The following is a 20868-nucleotide window of genomic DNA, read 5'->3' on the forward strand; positions in this document are numbered from 1 at the left end:
CTTAATTATCGATATGTTTTTTGCATAGTAGTGTGTACATATAATTTGTGCATCATTGATTCAGGAAGCATTATTCCAGTACAGACAAATGAACAATGTTATCTTTATTTTATACTTCTAGAGTACCAAAAACTGTTCAAATTATAATATGATTTACTCAACAGTTACATTTGATTAACTATGCTCTCAGAAAATCATATACATATGAATTTGTTCCCTTTTCATTCTTTGTGAATTATTAATTTTAGGATTCAGTGTTTTAGTAATTATATTCATGACATTTTTCTGACATTATGGGAAAATACAGGACTCATTTTTTTTTATTAGTTTGACTAAAACAGTGCATGTTTAACATGCACCATTTTACAAAATATGAAATTATTTTTTTAGCTCTGACAAATGAATATATCTCAGATGTGTATACTATAGTTAGAAAAGAATGATTCCAATTCTGGATTTTAAAATGCTGAGAAAGCAATGTGTTGTCAGAGAATCATTGTTATGATGTTTTGTGAAGTGTCCCTCACAAAACTGACTCGCATATTTGCATCTAACATGTAAGAAACACAATTAATTATTGCTAGTTTTCATTCTGTATATTTTACTTAGATTTGTTCAGACAAATTGATATCTGTATTTTCTATATATGTAATTATGTATAGATAAAAAAGGGTCACTAAATTACTATTAAATTTTATTTTTGCAGATTGGACAACTTGTTTTTAAAGGCATGAAACGACTAAACCGGATCCAGTCAATAGTTTTTGAGACAGCCTACAACACAAATGAAAATATGCTGATTTGTGCACCCACCGGAGCTGGGAAAACGAATATTGCTATGCTTACTGTTCTGCATGAAATTCGCCAGCATATTCAGCAAGGAGGAGTGATCAGAAAGGATGAATTTAAGGTATAAATCACATGGAAGCTTTATCTTTTTAAATATTGTGTTGTTATCAGTCACATTGCATAGGCAGGCTACATGTCAAGGTTATTACCTGTCTAAAAGTCTTTACACGAAGCAGTGCTTCTTTATAGTTCATTACTAACATACTGCTACATTTGAATCTTGAATATCTATTTGCCTACCCGAATCACATAAATAAGTAAAGTAAAATGTAAAACATTCAAATCTAAAGCAGCTGCAATTTTCTGTACAGTGGGCCTAAGTAAACAAAATCCATTGTCCTTTAAAAAGTTCCCAGCCTAGCTAACAATGATAACCACTTTTCATATATCACCATTAAAGTTTTTCATTCTAAGTGGCCTGCTTCATATTTCACAATAAATTGTGATTTGTACTTGTTGCCAAGGAACAAATGATACTGTGGAGTTTACTCATTTATCAACTGAATGTCCTTTCACTACAGATTGTGTACGTTGCCCCTATGAAGGCATTGGCTGCTGAGATGACAAATTACTTCAGTAAGCGTCTAGAACCACTTGGCATCTCTGTGAAGGAACTGACTGGAGACATGCAGCTGACCAAAGGTGAAATCCTGCGGACACAGGTAAATCCACACAGCTGGAAACACCTGGCGTAGCTCAAAGCTTATTCTTCCACTTTCAGCTTGGGATCATGTACTGTGGTCAGCTATGATTTTACGTGAATGCTTTTAAAAGTTGTGATCCGTGAAACGTGGCACCACATGACTCCACATATTCCTATAATCAACTAAAGGTGAACGTTTTAACCTGTACTCTGTGGTATTGTGTGGGAAAATTGTACAAATAATTTAAGCAGAAATTATTGAAACAATCATAACAGCTTGTTATGCAGCATTTTAGTTTTCTAGTTCATCTGAATACTAGAAACATCACTTTTAACCCATCGTATGAGTATGAGAGCCTTTTATTTTAGTGTTGTAAAAATAGTGTTGGAAAATGGACTTTGGTTTGCACTGTCAGCTAAAATTTGACATGTTTTTTATAATTTGCTTTCTGTGCTTAGTGAGAATAAGTTGATATGAGCAAGTTCCTCCAGCATAAGCATCACTGATTGATTTAATCTGAAAATGTTACATAATTGCATAAAGTAGCATCCTGTCACATCTGCAAAACTGCAAAACCTGGGATTGTCAGCTAAAAAAATCCTCACAAAAATGATTTGGGTGGAATGGAAGCAAAGACATAGCAGATGAAATTTGACATCAGTAAATACAAAATGTTATGTCATGAAGGTAAGAAGGATGTTCACTGCAAACAGCAGTTTGATGGACCAGAACTATAAAAATCTTATAAGAATACGGATTCATTTATTTTTTAGACTCACCAATGAGTACAATGAAGAGTTAATGGATATTTAATAAAAACTGCTGAATTCTGTATATAATATATTATTCTGAGGATTTATTACACTATTGGTACAAAAATACAGCACGGCATTGGAAAGAATCTGAGATTGTCACTAAGAACTATACTAGGTTTTATCTTTCATCAGAAGGTAGATTTTAAGCCTAGAATAAATGAGGCAGCTGGGAAATCATAAATAAGGTTGTCTGAATTGTGAAAGGGATTGAAAAGTCAGACCCTTATTTGAAACTCTAGTAAGAGATCAATACTGTGGAATAAAACAATGGAATTTTAGTACCTTTAACATAAGAATGTAGAATAACAAAAATGTATTTATAGAAAGGTTAGTGTATATAACAAACTGAGCAAGACACAGTGGAAATGTTGAACATCCCAGATGTTCTTAGGGTTTAGTGTTGACAACAGCACACAACAGGGAAAGTTGCACAGGCGGTGAATAGTCAGTCAGGGTTCTCTCTCCTCTGTGGCCTCCCAGGACTTGCAAGCCTGCAGAACCTTTGGTTTGGCAAGCACTTTTCCTTGAATGAGTGCTGAATTTCCAGTACTTGACTCTGGAGCCTCTGACTTGTTAAGAGACAAGTTGCTTGTACAGTAGGTTGAAAGGTCAGTGGAGTCTGCCGACATTTCAGCCTCCCCTGTGTGTGGTCACGGGGTTTGTAGTTGCAAGCTGAGACATCAAAAACACACAATTGGTTATTGTAATTGTGGTGGGTATAACAAAAATAATTGGCGGTTCTAAATATAAAATGAAAAAAAATTACAAATGCAACCACTTCTACTGATAAATTTCCCTGGAAGATGAGAATCATTAATTATACAGAACCTCTTATGTCACTGTTGTGCGGACCTATAAGTCAGGGATTTGTTTTTCTTCAAGTGCAGAAGCGAAATTTTCTTCACATATATATTTTTAGTTGTGATTTGCACTATTGAAAACAATGCTATAAGCCAGTTTTATGTGGGTGTGTGACTTTTCTAGATTCAACAAGCAGACTAACATATACAGTAAATGGACAAAATACTTTATAAAATAGTTTTAATATCTTTATTAAATAATAATATGCAGTTATAACATTAAACATTTCCATAATATTTCTGTTGCATTTAAGAATACAAATTACAACCATTATGATTTGATACTAAAGCTCTAGACTTTATGCTATCTTTGAGGATGCATTGTAAGTGTTTTTTTAAGCTGCAAATTTATCTTAACTCATGCTGTTACACTGTCAAGTATCACTTTGCAAAACCTAACTAGAAACGTGAAAGCAGTACTGAAAGCTTCCAAGCAGGTCCTTATCAGCAAGCTCGAGGAAAACTAGAATGATAACTCCCAACACTGGAGTTCATTGGCCATCCAGTTTTTTTAAGATGTTAGTCGTATAGTATTTCAACAAGCAGGACTAGTGTCACCAAAATGTAAGGTTCACGTTTAAAGCAGTATCTTTGATATTTCATGACCATTGGTCATTGGCGGTTCCCAAAACAGCATTAGTTTAAGGTTTAAGAACACAATGAAGCAACCATCTGGGTTTAATCAGAATCGCAAAGCTGTAATATTGGCACTATATTGTTAATTGGCCGGATGTGCTTTGCACTAGAGAATTTTGTAGTGCGAGATGGTTATTGACAAGAGAAGAAAATTTGGCATCTATTTTCACCATATTGTAATTGTCACTAGTGTGATATCTACCATTATTAGTGTTAATTGACCAGATGGTTTTGAAGAAAAGCACTTAGGATTGTGGGGCACGTTTTGTCATGGTAACCTTGTGCTGGTGTCCAAAGTATTGCTAAAACCTGTGGGGTGTAATTATAAAGCGGGTCTGGGTGTAATTACACCCTGCAAATCAGAAGCACCTTCCGTTATTCATGAAAACTGTAAAGTTTCAGTTCAGTTGGTGCTGTGGTTCCAAGACAAAGGTAGTTTGCGTTATGAGAATGTCAGTAAGGTGGCCATCTTGCTTAAAAAAAGAAATGCCAATATGTCAGATGTTAACAATGTACAAGGAATGTGTAAAGAAATGACACCATGTTTCAAGTTGTTAAATTGCATAGGTTAGTGTTACAGAGCTGCATGTTGACAGTAAAGACAAAGAATTGGCCATGGTCAGGAACCAGCAGATATAATCATCTGCTATGTAGATGATTTTTACTTACACATTTTGGAGTTAAATGGCTAAATGCTTTCAGAGGAGGGGTGGTTTGTGACCTCTTGTAGACACAAAAAATAAAATTACAACTTATCAATTGCAAATGTGAACAACTTTTGGTTGTTGAAATCTGCCAGGTTTAAAGTCAGATAAAGAACAAAACAATTTTGCAGGGTTGCAAGGTTTTGAATAGGCATGTATGGTGTTAGTCATTAATGTCATTCATGACCTCATAAATTAGGACTCATATATTTTATATTAAGACTCATTTATTTTATAACTTGTTACTGTTTTGAGAAGAGAAGACTTTGATAATGTTTTCATTATTAAAACATAATAATAAAATCTTGTATGTGAAGTTCTTTGAGATTCTTTGGGATCTCAGGGAGTTAGTATTTTGGTTTAATTATAATAATTAAAATGCTACCAATATACATAACATTTTGTATATTCATGAACCAGATGTAACTATGTTGATTGATCATTTCGGTTACTTTTAAAATGTATGTGCTTGTAGATGTGCACATTGCAAAATACTTTAAATATTTTTAATTTGACAGATTATATTATTTCAGTTACATAAGTAGTAGTTATTGAGAAGGGGTTCTGCTTTTGCACTGTTTACTGTTACAATCAATTTGTGCAACTAGTAAGACCTAATATTGTTTAGTTTTAATAAAAAAAAACTCAATCTATGCTTACGATTCTTATAATAACTTTTTTGAACTTTTCAATCTTTGGGAATGAACCAGTTCATGTCCATGCACAGTTGCATGATAGGGTATTGGTCCCCTTCATTTGAAATAAAGTTATTCGTACAATAATTAATTTACTGTAGTAGGTAGTTGCATGAAATGTGTAAAATATATGGATATTTCTTTTGCTCAATGATTTATCCACCTGTTGGTGCAGATGAAACATTGTTGTGATGAAATGCATATCGCAAACATAATTACACTTCTCTCCACCCCACACCACCTCCTCTCTGTCCACTCTGCACTTTAATGAATCTCCTTGTCCTCCTTGCCCAGACTTTTTTACTCATAATGCACAGGAGGGATCAAAACACTTGTATAATAATCACGTTTTTAAACTCTGCATTTATGAACTGGATGTCAAAAACTATTTGGATCTTTTGAAACTGTTCATTACACTGATTACATTAGCTTCTGTGTGGACAACACCATTACAACCAAAGAAGTACTTCGTTCCCAATAACAAACCCAGGATCACCAGCGACCTGAAGGCTCTTCTGAATGATTAGAAGAGAGCCGTTAGTAGGGGGGGCAGGGAGGAGGTTAAGCAAGGGAAACAAAAGCGGAAGTTAAGGGAGAGCAAGGACTCATACAGTAGGAAGGGTAGAGGACATGCTGCTAAGGAATAAGGTGATCTGGAGATGGCCAACGAGCTGAACCAGTTCTTTAATAGGTTTGATTCAGGACTCTCTGTGGCTCACCACCCATCCCCCCACAGCCACTTACTGTACTTACTTAATACTTACTGTATTGTATTGTTGTATTGTTGTATCGCTTTGTTACACTGCGCTGTGTTGACTGTGCCAGGCTACGGTTTCACTGCAATTTCCCACATGGGATTAATAAAGTATCTATACCTTTTCTTCAGTGAAAATTAACTACTTTTTAAAGTTTATTGACCATTGATTCCAAGTGAAGGTTCTGGTAAGTTTTGGAACCCTCTGAACTAGTTATTTCTTCTATTGTTTTTCCTGTCACCTGCTGAGATGAAGTTGTTTTCAGTAATCTTAGTTTACTCAAAATTTTATCTCGGCAAATGAATTATTGAGTAGGTGTTTCAGATTAAGGGTACAAAGGCTTTTGACCGAGACAGCTTATGTCCAGGAATCTTAGTGTGCATCATGTGGGAGCTTGCATACACAATTGCTAATGTGTGCAAAGGACTCTCTTTCTGTGTAGGAATGAGAGGGAAAACCCAATGCACTGATTTAGTCTGGGACTCCAAGGGTTCAAGCTTATACTGTACATTTAATTGTCTTTATTTGCCATCACTTTTGACAATCATGAAGCATGACAGCAGACAAACATTTGTCTTTGTTTGCATTCAGACGTGTGACTCACTTTGTGCTTGCACATTATGAATTATTTTCCTACTTAGTATCATGCATGCATTAGACATCTTTTATGCTCTGAATCTGAGAGGAATTGACATATTGTGGCCTATAACTTTATGTTCTTGATGAAGAACGGGTTTTAAGCATTCAAAGCAGGCTCAACACAGTGGGGAGTTAGCTGTTCAATTTCATGATTAATGTTCGTGTTTTTTCCCAACTTGACTATGACTATTAGTTTGATTATGTAATGATTTTGTGTTTTTCTTTAATTTAAAATCTACTCTTGTTTTATTAATGATAATTAGTTGAAGAATTGTGATCTGAATTAAAAGGTGACATCAATAAATCAATATTTTGGTTTTCAATTTCTACTAAGCATTGATAACATTTCTTTTTTAGTTTAGTAAGTGATTAAGGCATGAACTGAACTTTCTTTTCAGTGAAACATTAACCTTTTTAGTGTTTGACTGTAGGGTTCCTACTTTTGTTTTGTGGGGGTTCTGAACTAACTTTATGCACATCTCATGTAAAATGGTGCTCACAGTTCTGCCACTGGAAACTTGCTTTGTCCTCTTTCATTTTGGTACAAAACAATGGAATCACAATGTGTGGTTTGTGTCTTTACTAGAATCGTGCATTTCATTTGCATACTTTATTGAATTTCCTTTTTTCTCAGTGTTAGTATGTAACTATCAGTGTTGTCTTACCCGTCTAGAAACTGCATTCTAAACAATCTAATGGTGCCAGTTGGCTGTTTTTACCATTTCTGATATATACTGTGCAGTAGGTTAACATTAAAACCACTTTATTTATAAGCTGATCAGCAGTTGAACCCTGTTCTAAAGAAGATGGGAAGGCTAATAGTTTAATCTGTTATTCACAAGTTCTTAGTGTGGGATGTCAGAAGTGCTTTTGAGAATAATAAATATTGTTAGCATTAAGAGGAGTTTGCATAAAGGCAAGAATAACTGATGAGAAATGACTGAATATTTCCACTGAATACAGAGATCTGATACCTAGGTCTGTATGCAGTGGTTGCCCAGATGTTAAAAAACTGTAGAAAAGTGCAATGTATGTAATGTTAAAATATGAAATCTCTGAGAACAACCTTGTACTCGCACAAAAATTAGCCCTTAATGCTCAGGACTCTGTTAATGCCAAGGAGTTCTTAGGTCAAGCGCACCTACTGGACTTGCCTGTTGTAGGATGTTTTTTAATTTCATAATCTCCCTTCAACATCTAGTTTACTGTATATATTATTTCACTAGTCATTTATAGAAGATTGTTCTAGTTGTAGATTTCAGAATCTTTTGTGTCATATTGGATCTGTTGTTTTCGTTGCTTTCCTTTCAGTTTATTACACTAATTAATAATTTTCAATTTACATAATTGACAATGTGCTGGAATTGCTATGTATAATGTACACTTACACTAGTGCATTAATTAGTAAAGTAATGTAAGAAGATTATATTCTCTGCATCTCAAAAGGAACATGCAGTCTAAATTGACCATTTTGAAGTCTATTGTACTGTGAATTTGAGAAATAATTTTAGCTGTCGATGTATAGTTTAAATGTGCTGTATAAATTAGAATGGGACACGATTGCTATGGAGTCAGAAGAAAATGAATTACAACTACTTAAAGATATTTTGCTTGAAGTAGAGAACACATTTATCCCACGCGTACTTAAGTCAAAGTCCCCAGTGATTTCCTAGATGATTAAATAAATCAATTAAGAACAATACACACATACACAGAACACCTCAGAAAACATTTAAAAAAGAGAAAATGTTGAATTTAAAAAGATTATTATGATCCGCAGGCACAAGTTAAGCCTAACAAAAGACTCAGTCATTTCTCATCAGTAATTGACCATTAACTAAACACTACTGTTTACATGGACAGTGCCAATCTATGAAAGGGTTGATAAAACCAAAAGTAATTCTAGACCAATAAGTCTTACCTCTGTTAAATAGAAATTATAATTTATCCTAAACAACATGGTCATCTGTAGGACAATATGAATCTAAGGAGTAGTTACCATGGATTTTGAAAAGGTAGGTCATGTTGTTAGAGCTCTTTGAACATGTAAAATCAGTCATGGATACAAATAGAACATATGATATGATATGGCATACAGTAAACGCGCGGTTTAACGGACTGATAGATGAAAAGGGGTGTTGCTGAACATTTGTTAAATCATGAACGACACTTTTTCAGCCCCGAAACACACTATTATATGAGAACCATATACTGTATACAGTTCAAATGCTATATATATGCCATCTGTATTTTTTTTACTTATTTTTTAACAATTGCAATCAATGCGAATTGTTCTTTTACCTTTGTTATCATAGATATACAAGCTCTTTATTTCATTGTTTGTAAATATACTCTATAAAATTGTCTAAAGCATATGAAACAAACAAAAACCATTGTAATTGCAATTGACCTTGTCCTTTAATTCTTTGTGCTTTACAGAGTTTTTTTTACATGATGGTAGCGTTTTGGTGAATTTTTGAAAATAAGTGTTTTGTAAAAATTTACTAAAACATACGAAACACAAACAACAATTGTAAAACAATTTGTAATGGCAGTGCTGGAAAAATTCTGGGATTTCTGCATTTATAATAATAATTAATAATAATTGCTTACACTTATATAGTGCTTTTCTGGACACTCCACTCAAAGCGCTTTACAGGTAATGGGGACTCCCCTCCACCACCACCAATGTGCAGCATCCACCTGAAATTTACAGATCCAATTCCTCTTCAGCATATTTTGTCTGTTAAATGTGAGTTTACAGTATTTTGATTTTCAGCATTCTTTAATAAATCTCCTAACAGAAGATAAATTCTTAAATAGTAGGTGGTAGTTAATTGAGTATGTGTATGTTTGGAGTTGCCATCTGAACTTGCAAATAGGATTTGTTTTAGTATTTGTTCTGTCTACTTCTAACTGATTCATCTAAAACATGCTGAAAAAATAAAATAGTTTTTAAAGAAAATTAGAGGATTCTCTGTTTCATACATATTCACTCCCTTTGCTAGGAACCCTAATCAGACCAGGTGCAAAAAAAATTTTTTTTTGTTCACAAAACAGTGGAGTACTCTGTGTAATCAAAGTGTTTTAACTTAACTTTAAAGTTGGTGCATTTGTTTCTGTATGTTCCCTCAGATATACGGGCAGTCACCAAGTTACATTTTCTGATACTTAGCAATTGCATTAAAAAATAATAATTCTGCGTCGCCTATTATGGTTTATGTACTGTAGTGTATGGAACTCATAACTGCATACTCTTGAGTTGCATAGCTGCGCGGCTGAAGAATAGTGTGTACTGAGAAGCATCTTGAACAGGGAGATGACTGACAAAAGTACAGAAGAATCCAAGAGGAAAACCTGCTTGAGTCACCCAAGCAGTCACTGTCAAAACATTTTCATTTTGGCAAGACAGTGATGCGAAGCACAAGGCTAGAGCCACAGTGGAGTGATTTGACAAGAAAAGAGTTAATTTTCCTGTGTGGCCAATGTCCAAACTTGAATCTAATAAAACAAAACTATGGTGAGACTTGATGATTGCAGTACATCAGTGCTCCTCCCCCAAAAAATACATCCTGTGGACAAAGCTGGTAGAAATTAATCCAAAAAGACTGTGTGATGCGATTTTGTGAAATACTGACTTATTGGATGAATACTTACTGATGTGATCAGTAAATTTTACTTATAAGATTTTCTGAATGGGTTTTAACTTTAAATGTATTTAAAATGTTCACTTAATCAGTTACAGTTTGGAATAAACATTCCAAAACAGCATAAGTTAATAAAATTAATTTGAAAAAGACATACATAGTAATTGTTCAAAATGTGGTCATACATTACATCTCTGTTGCAATGGTCTCGATTGGGATATAGTTACCAAAATTGTCACGTTCATTGTTCATAGTTGATACCGAACTAGGTGGATAAGCAAAGACAAATTGGGACAATTTCAAGACTGGAAAAATAGCAGTCAAACCATCAACTTTTGGTCTAAATACCTTTGATGCATAAGAGTGATCATTTGTTGTTTTGTTAAGGAATATTTTAACCAATGCATATGACATGCTCATGAATGTTACTGATTTATATATTATTTTGATTTCTGTTAGATACAGTAGCTGGCTAAAGGTTTCTCAAAAATCACAGATTTCTTACAGATGCATGTTATTATGTGTTGAACTGCACACTACATGGAGAGCTGGGTTTTGTGTGCACTTAACAGCAGCCTTTAGACTTATAGTTATACTAAAACATAAGCAAAATATCAGATGTTGTTGTACTCTATTGATATCAAAGGTTTATGCTGTCTGAGATGCTATTTTCGAGCCAATTGTAATTGAGCTGCTAGGCCTGCTATTTCTCTTTAAGCTTGTGCTGTGTTATATGCTAACATCTATCTCTTGTTACTCAGTGCTGTTCTCATAAATTCATCTTGAAATACTGTTGATCTGTTGTAACAAAAACAGAAACTTGAAGCTTAAATATTCTTTGGAAGGAAGCTAGAATCTCCCACCCTCTGAAGAGTTTTGTATTTTGTTTCTTTACAGGACATTCAATATTCTGGAGCAGGATTTAGATTAGATCTTTTTGAGAAGAGCAGCCGGTACAGAGATTTTACTTGTCAAATTGATGCCAGGCTGACCAGGTTCTCTTCCAATTATTTGAGATTCCTTAATCCCAAATCAATGAGCTAGATTTTAATACTCTTTACAATGCCAACGTTAGTAAGACTGAGAAAACACTGCTGCAAAGACATGCTTTTCATGCCATATATTAAATATATTTTGTAATAGTATTAGGCATTAGTACTCACCTTTGTGCAACATTGAATTGTTTTTCCAGACACCGATACTGATTGCATTAGTATATGCTTTGTAAATAATGCCATTTTCTATTGGCAATATTTTTAGTATTGGAAACAGTGTGATCCCTAGCTGCATCAGGGCATACCTTCTCATATTCTCTTAATAAAAATATGTAAATTTAAATTAGTGAAATAATTTAAATGCATTAGGGAGGGGAGCACCTATTTAAAAAATAAATATATTTTGATCACTGTGCAGAATCTGTGAACACAGTATGCGAAATAAACGGGGGTCAGGGTGGTTGGAATCAGGAGCAGGTTATCAGTAATTGTTCACATTATTTTGTCGTAATGCAAATAACAATCTAAAATTAAAGGTGTGCTGAAATAAAATCTGTCTGGCTTCTAACAGTAGCTTATTTTTCATTTATGAGAGGCAGGCTCACATTGAACAACTCCGAATGCACTCTTTAAAAAATGAAACCTTGTCAAAAAACAGTTTCTAGTACACCTTAAGGATTCAAGGCTCTGTGTTGTCTGGGTTGCATTGCCTACTACAGATTTCTGATTACCACCAGGCCACTTTTGCTCGAAATAAAGCCTGTTATTTAGGTTTTATTTTACCTAGGGGCCTGTCTGCCCCTTCTTACCACTGTCACTGTAAGAGTGTGTGCACTAAAATGCTAACATAAACATGAACATAGTCGTTCAGGCATTCGCATAAGAGCTCACTCTTCTACTGCCACTGAATGGTGTATATCATAATTGCAGTTTCAGCACTTGGAATTTGACACATGTAGCTCTGGTATTGTTCTTTATTCACCAGCAAACACAGCTCAAAACCTTCCTGTTCATGACGTTTTTAACACCATGCCTTGTTTGTCATGTCAGTGGTTTTTGCAGTTTTATCCTTAATGTTTTTTTAGGTATGCATTAATATATAGCATCTCGAATCTTTTGTTCACTTGTGTACAGTAATTGTGAAGTGCAAGGTGATCAGTTTTGTTAGGCAACGAGAAATGGACTTTCATCTGATCAATTAAATATCCACATGGTTATTAAACTTTAGTGTTGAATCATATATAGCATAACTGACATAGCTTTTGACTTCTATATGATATTTCATGGCACTGAAGGATTTATTTATGGGAAGATGACATTAAGATATAAGGTATTCAAAGCTGGAGAGGATGTTATGTTCTGGTGAATGCTATGTTAGTTGTCGCTTTAAGTAATTTTTCTGTTAAATGTTTTGAATTAGAATATTGGAAAATGTAAAAAGCTCGCATTTTTGGTGCATATGATATTGCCCTTAATCTTAACACGGTCCCTTCTTCCCCTGCTATCTTTATCTGCATACGCTCACAATCCATAGATTTTTGTATAGGCTACTTCTATGTTTAAGATTAAAAGAACTGTCAAGTTTGATGTAGTTTTCTTTGAGAAAAGTGTTTCATTTGCTTCAAGTAGAATTGAAGAAGATATTGTGGAGTAAAACACCTTGGTAAGATGGAAATTGCTGAAACTACTTTAACAATGGAAGTTGAAGGTGCACGCTATAAATCATGCGCTGCATTTGGATATTATCAGTTTTATAAATTGCTCCATGAAAACAAAACAAACAAGGGAATCAAAATGTGGTGTTCTTTTATAATGAAGCATTGTTCTTGTAAGTACTTTGCTTACTGAGAGTCTGAAAAGAAAATACTCCAGTCCCGTTTTCTTTTATGGATTTCATGTATTTGTGAGATTTTAGATAGTGCTTTTTTCTTCAGTAGTGTTATGCTATTTACATTTCTGGAAGAGCCTTTATATTGCTAAAATATAAAGTGAGAGGAAAGCTCCTGTGCATTCCAGGACTTTTTCAGGCATTTTTCATTTTTAGAAAGGAAATGTTATTGAGCCTGTATCAAACTGGACATTAATCCTTGGATGTTTTTTAGAAAGTAATGCTTTCTCCCCAAAATAGATTATTTGAACATTTTGTTTTGTGTACTGTAGGCCACACAAGTTCACTGTGCTTTTGCTTAGATTTCTTAGATTTTGTACAGCTACTGTGAGTATTAATGTGAACGATTGTAGGTTTGTGATAATTTGAATGTGATTTGGTATGAAAATGTAAAAATGAATTTCTTTTTATAGCTAACATGTAAAAATGTCAGCATATTATTGTTTTTAATGAAGAATAGCACATGTTCCTGTATCAGTGTTACAGGAATGCTGAAGCACAAAAATACTGGGAAGTACACAGTATATGTCTTGGATGTGTAAGTGGAATGACAGTGCAGGAGTGTTTCCATTTATATTCATGACTTAAGCAACAGCTTCTAATAATGATAATGCAGAATAACCTCGTAATGATCACTGGAAGAGGTATTTTATGAAGTGAAGTTATGCAAATGTAACACTCTTCACTGTCTACAGCCTTCTTCAGAAGGAGTGAAGATGTAAACTGGTCAGTCATTTGTGAGCTCTTATATTTTTCTCCTGGCAAGAGACTACCTCATTTCTAGTCTAAGAGTAAGTTTCCAAATTTCATTAGGCATATGTTGACAAAACTAAAGCTTTCTGCCCATAGAAAATGATTCATTTATTGATAGAAGGTTTTGGTGAGTAAAGTCAGCACATATTCTGCCTGTGGTTAGATTTTTAAATTGCACATGCATTTGAGGACTAAAATTGATTTTAAAAATGTGTGGAAGGAATAATTTCATGTCTGTGCTGAGGCAGTATTGACCTATACAAGTTGAGTAAAATATGAATAATGAATTGAAGGTGTGGTCATTCTTCATATTTGCATAGGCAGTTTAGAAATAAGAGCGCAGAATGTTGCTGGACTAATATCATTTCCTCTCTCTGTATAATTCTAAGAAGTCTTGGACTTGTGAAACACACCTTTAGTATATTTCTTCTGTACTCCAGGATGTTTTAAAAAAAAAGGTTGGAACAACTGCAAGTTATTGCATTGGTAATTTATAGAAGAAAATGGACCATTTTTAAATGTGATTGAAAACTGCTGGCTATCACTTGTAAAAAATAATATGTATAGTCTTATTAAGATGTATAGTATTTGAAGGACATACACCACTGTAAATCTATATGAATTGAAGTACATATACTAAGGCTTAAAATTCTCTGGAACAAACAAGGTTTTGAGTTAACAATTAACTGATTTTTTATCATCATAAAAGACCAGAAATTATGAAGAGACATTTATTTGTATTTCCTTTTGTCAGTAGTGTTGACTATTTAGGTATGGCGGTCATTGGTTTATAAATCTGATCAGTAATGAACCATCCTTTGTATACAGTATAATGTCTGACTAAACATCCTGCAGTCTATCATTGCAAGAACTTATTTACAGTCTGACTTCCTGCAGGCAGTACTCGTAAATATTTTGATCTTGCTTTCAGTGCTTTATATCCATCAAACAACAATACAGGGGGTTCTAAGTGGTCACGAAATGTGTGATAGGTGGCACATATTTAGTGGTTACTGACTTAATCTGAAATCTCTGTAAATGTGTATCTTGTATAGTGTATACTGTATCAAACTGTCAAATAAACTACCATTCAGCTTCAGATTGCTTAAGTATAATTACCAATATAGCTTAAATCATGGATACAAATGTGCAGAGAACACATATTTTACATCTAATGGTATATGTAGTCTTAATGCTGGGAAGAAGTGCTAAATTCAGGGAAAAATGAAATTTTCATTTCTGAGGTAGGCATGCTTGTATTTTATGACTTTTCAGCTTCTCGTCATGTACTGTTTTTTTTGTCAGTTTGGTTGGTTAATTTATTTGAGAATGTGACATCAATGATGGTGATTGTTTGTTAATTATAAATGTGATAAAGTACCTCTTTATCATCAATACTTGTAAAGCATTAAGGACGTCATGTGTTCTGATTCAGTCAACCACCTCAGCCTAATTACTAATGTATTGCTAATGGGTAATATGTAGTCGATGTCCTGTACATTGATTATTTATCTTGGATTTTCTGGAATTCTTACACTTGTCCTCACCCTCTTATTTGTGGTGCTCCCTTGTCTTCATTAGTTCTAAGAGCTTTTGCATTGCTGTTTCCCTTATTGATGGTTGCCTTGACGACCACATTATAGCACACCAGTATGGGGAATACATTATGTACAATTCATTGTTTATGGGATGACACACTAAAGAAATGCAAAGTGCCGTAGAGTTAAAAGTGAAAAACAAAGAACTTGCAAATTACAGTTTTCCATCTAATTGTGATTTTATGTGAATCATTGTATTTTCTGGGTGTAAAAAGAGTGAACTGTAATTTGAGAAGCTGTTCCCATTGCATAACAGCTAAGGAATCAGAGTCGGTTACAGCCCACACTTTGCCCTAATCCAGCTTTGGCTCACACTTCATTGCTGTATGTAATTATCTTTCCTTGCAGCCACCAAGAGCCTCTTTCATGACACAATTGCAACTAAAGGTTTAAGTTCACAGTGGCTTTCAAGATTTCCCATGCTCAATTAGCTCAGAGTTACTGTTTTTCCAAGGCACATTGTCATAGAACTTAGTACAATTATATGGTCCAATTGCACTTTTAATTAATTGTTAGTTATAAATTGTAAAGACTGAAAATTCTGTTAATACGACAGCTACTGTACTGTATGTTCATCTGCTACCCTTTATTTATACAGATTAAATGTCAGTCTTCATTCTTCTGAAATAGTGTGATGAAGTGATATTGCTCTGTATCTGCAGAAGCAATATATTTTTCAGAGTCCTAAAAATACCACAGTAGAGGAAAAGTAAATAATAAAACTAAGAAAACTACTATACGGTATCTTTTGAGACATATGTGTTATCCTATGGTTGCTATCAACTTTTTCAGAAACACATGGTGCAGTTAATAATCTAATTTATAAATTTATTCTCAGAGTAGAGTAATTTTTATATGAGAAATAGAAATGTGCATAATATGTTATACTTTTTACAACTGAGTTGTAACCTGAAATTAGTTATAGTCTGGAATATTCATATTTCAAATCAAAATCTGAATTGACCTTTCTATCTCTGTTAAATTACATAACTTAATACATATTAAACATTAAGATATATAACATATTTGATACCAATACTTATTAAGCTCTAATGAAGTGTTTTTAAACTGAATAATTTCTAAAAGTGCATGTCATTTATTTAAAATGGTGTTAGTTTTAAATGTTAACACTACCTTAATTTTTTAATATGGTTAAATTTAGGTACTTGATTGAAGAAATGAAAAGAAATTCTGCTACACACCTGACCATTTCCTTTTAATCAACATGTCTCCCCTGAAACACGAACCAAAAATCATTAAGTGTTGATTACTACAGAAAATAAACACATCAATACTATGTATATATCGGTAACAAATCACTGTTTCAATGACTCTGGCTTAACTATGAATGCATATAATCAAATGAAATTGAGATTTATGTAAAATCTAGTTCTAATGTTCTCGTACATCATAGTGGCTTATTTTATTAGTACACTCATGTCTTTCTGATTAAGGGATTTGCTTTTAGGACTGAGATCCACACAGATGCATAGCAACCTTGAGGTAGTGACCTGTGCTGACACAACCGATTAAAGGCAGATGGCTCTATTAGAATGACACCAATGATTCTTGTGAAAAAGTCCCTGCTTTATCTAAACAGGATGTTAGAGAAGAAGAAATATCACATTTGTACAACCTGTAGTCAGATTTATTTAAATAAAAAAACAGGTAAAGCACAAAACCTGTGCTAGTAAGGTAACAGTTCAGTAAACCACTAAAGACAAGAAAAGTACAAAAGAATGGATTTTAAATTAAATATGATGGTATGTATAATCTTTTAGCAAAAAGCTCCTTGACATCATTGCAATCTTAAGGTGTATTGCCATATTGCATATTGAATAGATATTTCTGTTGATAACAAAATATATATCAGTTGTATATATTCAGCTGTTTTACTGTAAGTGCTTCTGCCACACTAAAGATTTCTGAATTGTTGAAGAGGTGTGATTTATTTAGCATGTCTTCTGTCTGCATGACTATGCAGACAATATGGGGTGCATATTAAAGATCATGTTGAAGAGAGCTGGTATGAAACATTTAAAGTCCCTAATGTAAAAAATTTTACATTTAAAATGTGTTCTGTAAGACTTAGTTTCTCTCATCATTGCATTCATCTATTTTACTCCCAATATAGAAAGACAGATTAGTCGAGCAGCTCTTATTTTAGGTATGCTCACTGCAATAATGCTGTGCGAAACTAAAGATTAATTGATGATCATCAGATGTGGCACAGCAGATTCTATTCGCTTTGTTAAACTGTGCAACCGAGTAAAAGCGCTCAAGAAAAAAAAAAGGTCTTAAAATTACGAGGGCTGAAGTCATTTTGCTCTCTTACACTTGGTTGAGATAACATGCTTTTTTTAATTCAGGAAAAGATGAGTTGATGGGCTTTAAAGCCCAATTTGAATGCTGAGATGGTCTGTGTTTCTGTGTGGAAGAACCAAGCTTTGGAGGCAGAATAGTCTGTGACATCTTAAAGATTACACTTGATTAATTGTACTCGTGATGACAAAGCAGAAGTGAGAAGGCAGAGACCATGATAAGGGTCTTGCTGCTGAAAGGGGAGTATAGTGCTGAGACCGGCAAACAAACTAGGGACCACTGAGCAGTATGGATGATCACTCTGATGGGTTTTGTCATCTGATGGACTCCAGTATTGAGCAGAGAAAGGCTGTGTGCTTCATGGATATCTGCAGCCAATGAGACAGCATACTGCTGTTTAATTCCACAGCACTCCACAGTTCTTCTTAAAATAAGAAAGAGAAATTAAAAACAAAGAGTTTGGTGAAAAATGGGAAAATGCCTTTTGACACTTTGTTTTAGTTCCTGTCTTTTCTGATAAAATGTCAGATAAAATTTCTTCTCCTGTCATTATAAGGATGTTTTGAACCATTGATTCTTATCCAAGAACATGTTTATATATGTATACTGTATACAAAAATTGCATATACAGTACATCAGAATACATATTTATTTTATGAACTTTTGCAGAGTTGTGTTGCATACAGTACATTTGTGTACACTTGATTGTCCTTTGAACAAAACAAGTAACATTGTAAGTCATTTAACCTAAAATATTATAAACCTTTGAGATTTGAAAAGTTCACATTTATTCCTTACATTGCAGTGAGGAAAATAAACTGTATATAAAGTGGTATAAAGGAATGGCAGTACTGAGCAAATGGAATTGCAGAGATTTTTTTTTACAGCTGCTACTGCCAGCATAGAGAATACCTCAGTGCGTGTGCAGTCAAGCTATGAACAGAAGGTTAGAGGAAATTGAATGATTTTGTATAAAATGGTAGTTTGATATTTGGTCACAGGAGCAATCTAATTTAAAAACAATATAAAAGTATAATACTAACTGATTTCAAAGGTTATTTGAAGGCTGATGCTTTCTAAAGACATTAAAAGCCAGCACAAATTCTATCATTATTTCTTGAGTTGAATGAAGAACAGCAGACTTGGCAAGAAGTGCTGACATTATTCTCGTATACAAAATTGCGCGTGGATAAAAAACAATAATATTAAAATATTTACTTTGACAGTTAGTCACATTAGCACTAGTAATGCACCAACATTAGAATGTGATTGATATCCAAATACTACTGTATTTCCTTTTTACCTTTTCTAAACTGATATAATAGGAAACTAATTTGATTGGTTTACTTTTATCTAATTGTATATGTTTTTCATATTGGTACATTTTATATTTGGAATTGATGTATATCTAACAAAATGTCTCCACTTACGTTTTGTGTGTTTCATCCAAAATATTGTTTGATGGAGTGCTGAAGAAATGATAGAACTGCAAATATATTGATCGATGGTTTTTAGTGAAACTTTGAAGCGAAAGAGTCTTCTTCCACTTTTGCACTGTTGACCAGATGTCTTCATGAAAGATGGTGCTTTGGCTTCTCAATCAGTACAAAGAAGGAAAGCAACTGTAGTGTTTTCTTGATCTGGACCATCCCCAGATTTGAATACCATTGAGCATGCTTTTTCTCTGCTAGACAGATACAGTTCCTTTCCAAACAAAGCAATATATACTGCATTTGATAACTGCAAGTCTCTGAAGCAGCTTTTCCGATGGGAGAGGGAGGCAATCCCACAGGCTGAGATTGCTGATCTTGTCTACACCTAGCACAGGCAAGTCAACACGTCGCATGACTCAAAGGGCAACTCCATCAATCAATTGCCCTTTAATGCAGTATAGCATGATTATATTGTGTTTGTACACAAATATTGTAAATAAAAACAAGTCACTTTTAATAAATCTGAACTAACAAGGGTATCCAGAATTGATGGCATTTAGCAAAAAGGTTAATAAGTCTAAATGTTACCATTTTCATGAAGAGGAGGTGCACACAAATATACAGTTACTGGCTGTCTTGAGATAGCCAGTTCAGTAGAAAGGGGGAGGGTTCTGCTTACATTGATAGTACATTAAGGACAGTAAATTATCCAAAGGTTATGCTCAATGTGCATACATCATGAACACTACACAAATTACAATAAACGGGATAGAATGGTTCTCCTTATGAGTGCTGAATAATATACTTTGTGGCTGATGTATATTTAGCATGGATAACAGGATACATAGCTGTAAGAATAGAAGAGAATATCTAAATCATACTGTGACAGACAACGTTACATAGAAAATAAGAAAGATAGCTTTGGTATGCTAGACCATCTTCTGCATATAGAGGATATTTTAATTAGTTCCAAAGAGGAGCAGTGATGGGTAACCTTTGCTTCCTTTTGTTTGTATTTCACTTTTTTTCTGTGCCTCCTGCTGTTTTGCCCTATAGTTCATCTTTAGGGACAGCTTGTAAATTCTCAAAGCTGATTTAAGAAAAAAGAACAGTGTGTTGTATAGACAACTTGTTCCCTGTGTGTTGTTAAACAGTTGTTTGTTTTGTGCAGAGGTGCGGCTATAAATGTCTTAACATCAAATTAGAATATTTTAATTACAGAACAGTAATTCCAGTTTTAAAAATATCTGGAACAGATGCAAATTGATGGTTAATATCCATGACTAAAGCTTTCTTTATAAACCATATACAATAATTATTTTCCTCAATAAAATTAGATTTATCAAAAAATAATAAAATTATTATAAAATATTTATATAATGAGGATGAACGAAATGTTGTTTTCAAAATAAATTTTATTTTACAGAGTAAGTTTCAGTAATAAAGGTCTATAATGCTAGTGTTTTTTATTTAATGACCATAATATTGCTCTGGTCTTGAATTGCTTCTAGTGTTAGGTGAAAGCCTGTGAGACCCATACGATACGGAGCTGCCATTATTTTCAACCTTGGCCAGTGCACTCTGTGGGAATTTCTAATCATAAAATGTAAAATGTCCAAGTAAAAGTGTGTTTAA

General features: G+C 33.8%; 1 protein-coding gene across 4 annotated transcripts in view; it reads left to right on the top strand.

Moving 5' to 3' along the window:
* ascc3 (activating signal cointegrator 1 complex subunit 3) overlaps positions 1-20868 on the top strand; it is a 375545-nt gene that overhangs the window by 84828 nt on the left and 269849 nt on the right. For all 4 annotated transcript variants that reach the window (XM_088625716.1, XM_088625717.1, XM_088625718.1 and 1 more), the window contains exons 9-10: positions 707-910; positions 1371-1511. In XM_088625716.1, coding sequence (XP_088481842.1) covers positions 707-910; positions 1371-1511 — 345 coding nt within the window. The remainder of the gene's footprint in view (positions 1-706; positions 911-1370; positions 1512-20868) is intronic.

The sequence above is a fragment of the Lepisosteus platostomus genome, chromosome 3 (genome assembly GCF_059453375.1).
Source record: "Lepisosteus platostomus isolate fLepPlt1 chromosome 3, fLepPlt1.hap1, whole genome shotgun sequence".
Lineage (NCBI taxonomy): Eukaryota > Metazoa > Chordata > Actinopteri > Semionotiformes > Lepisosteidae > Lepisosteus > Lepisosteus platostomus.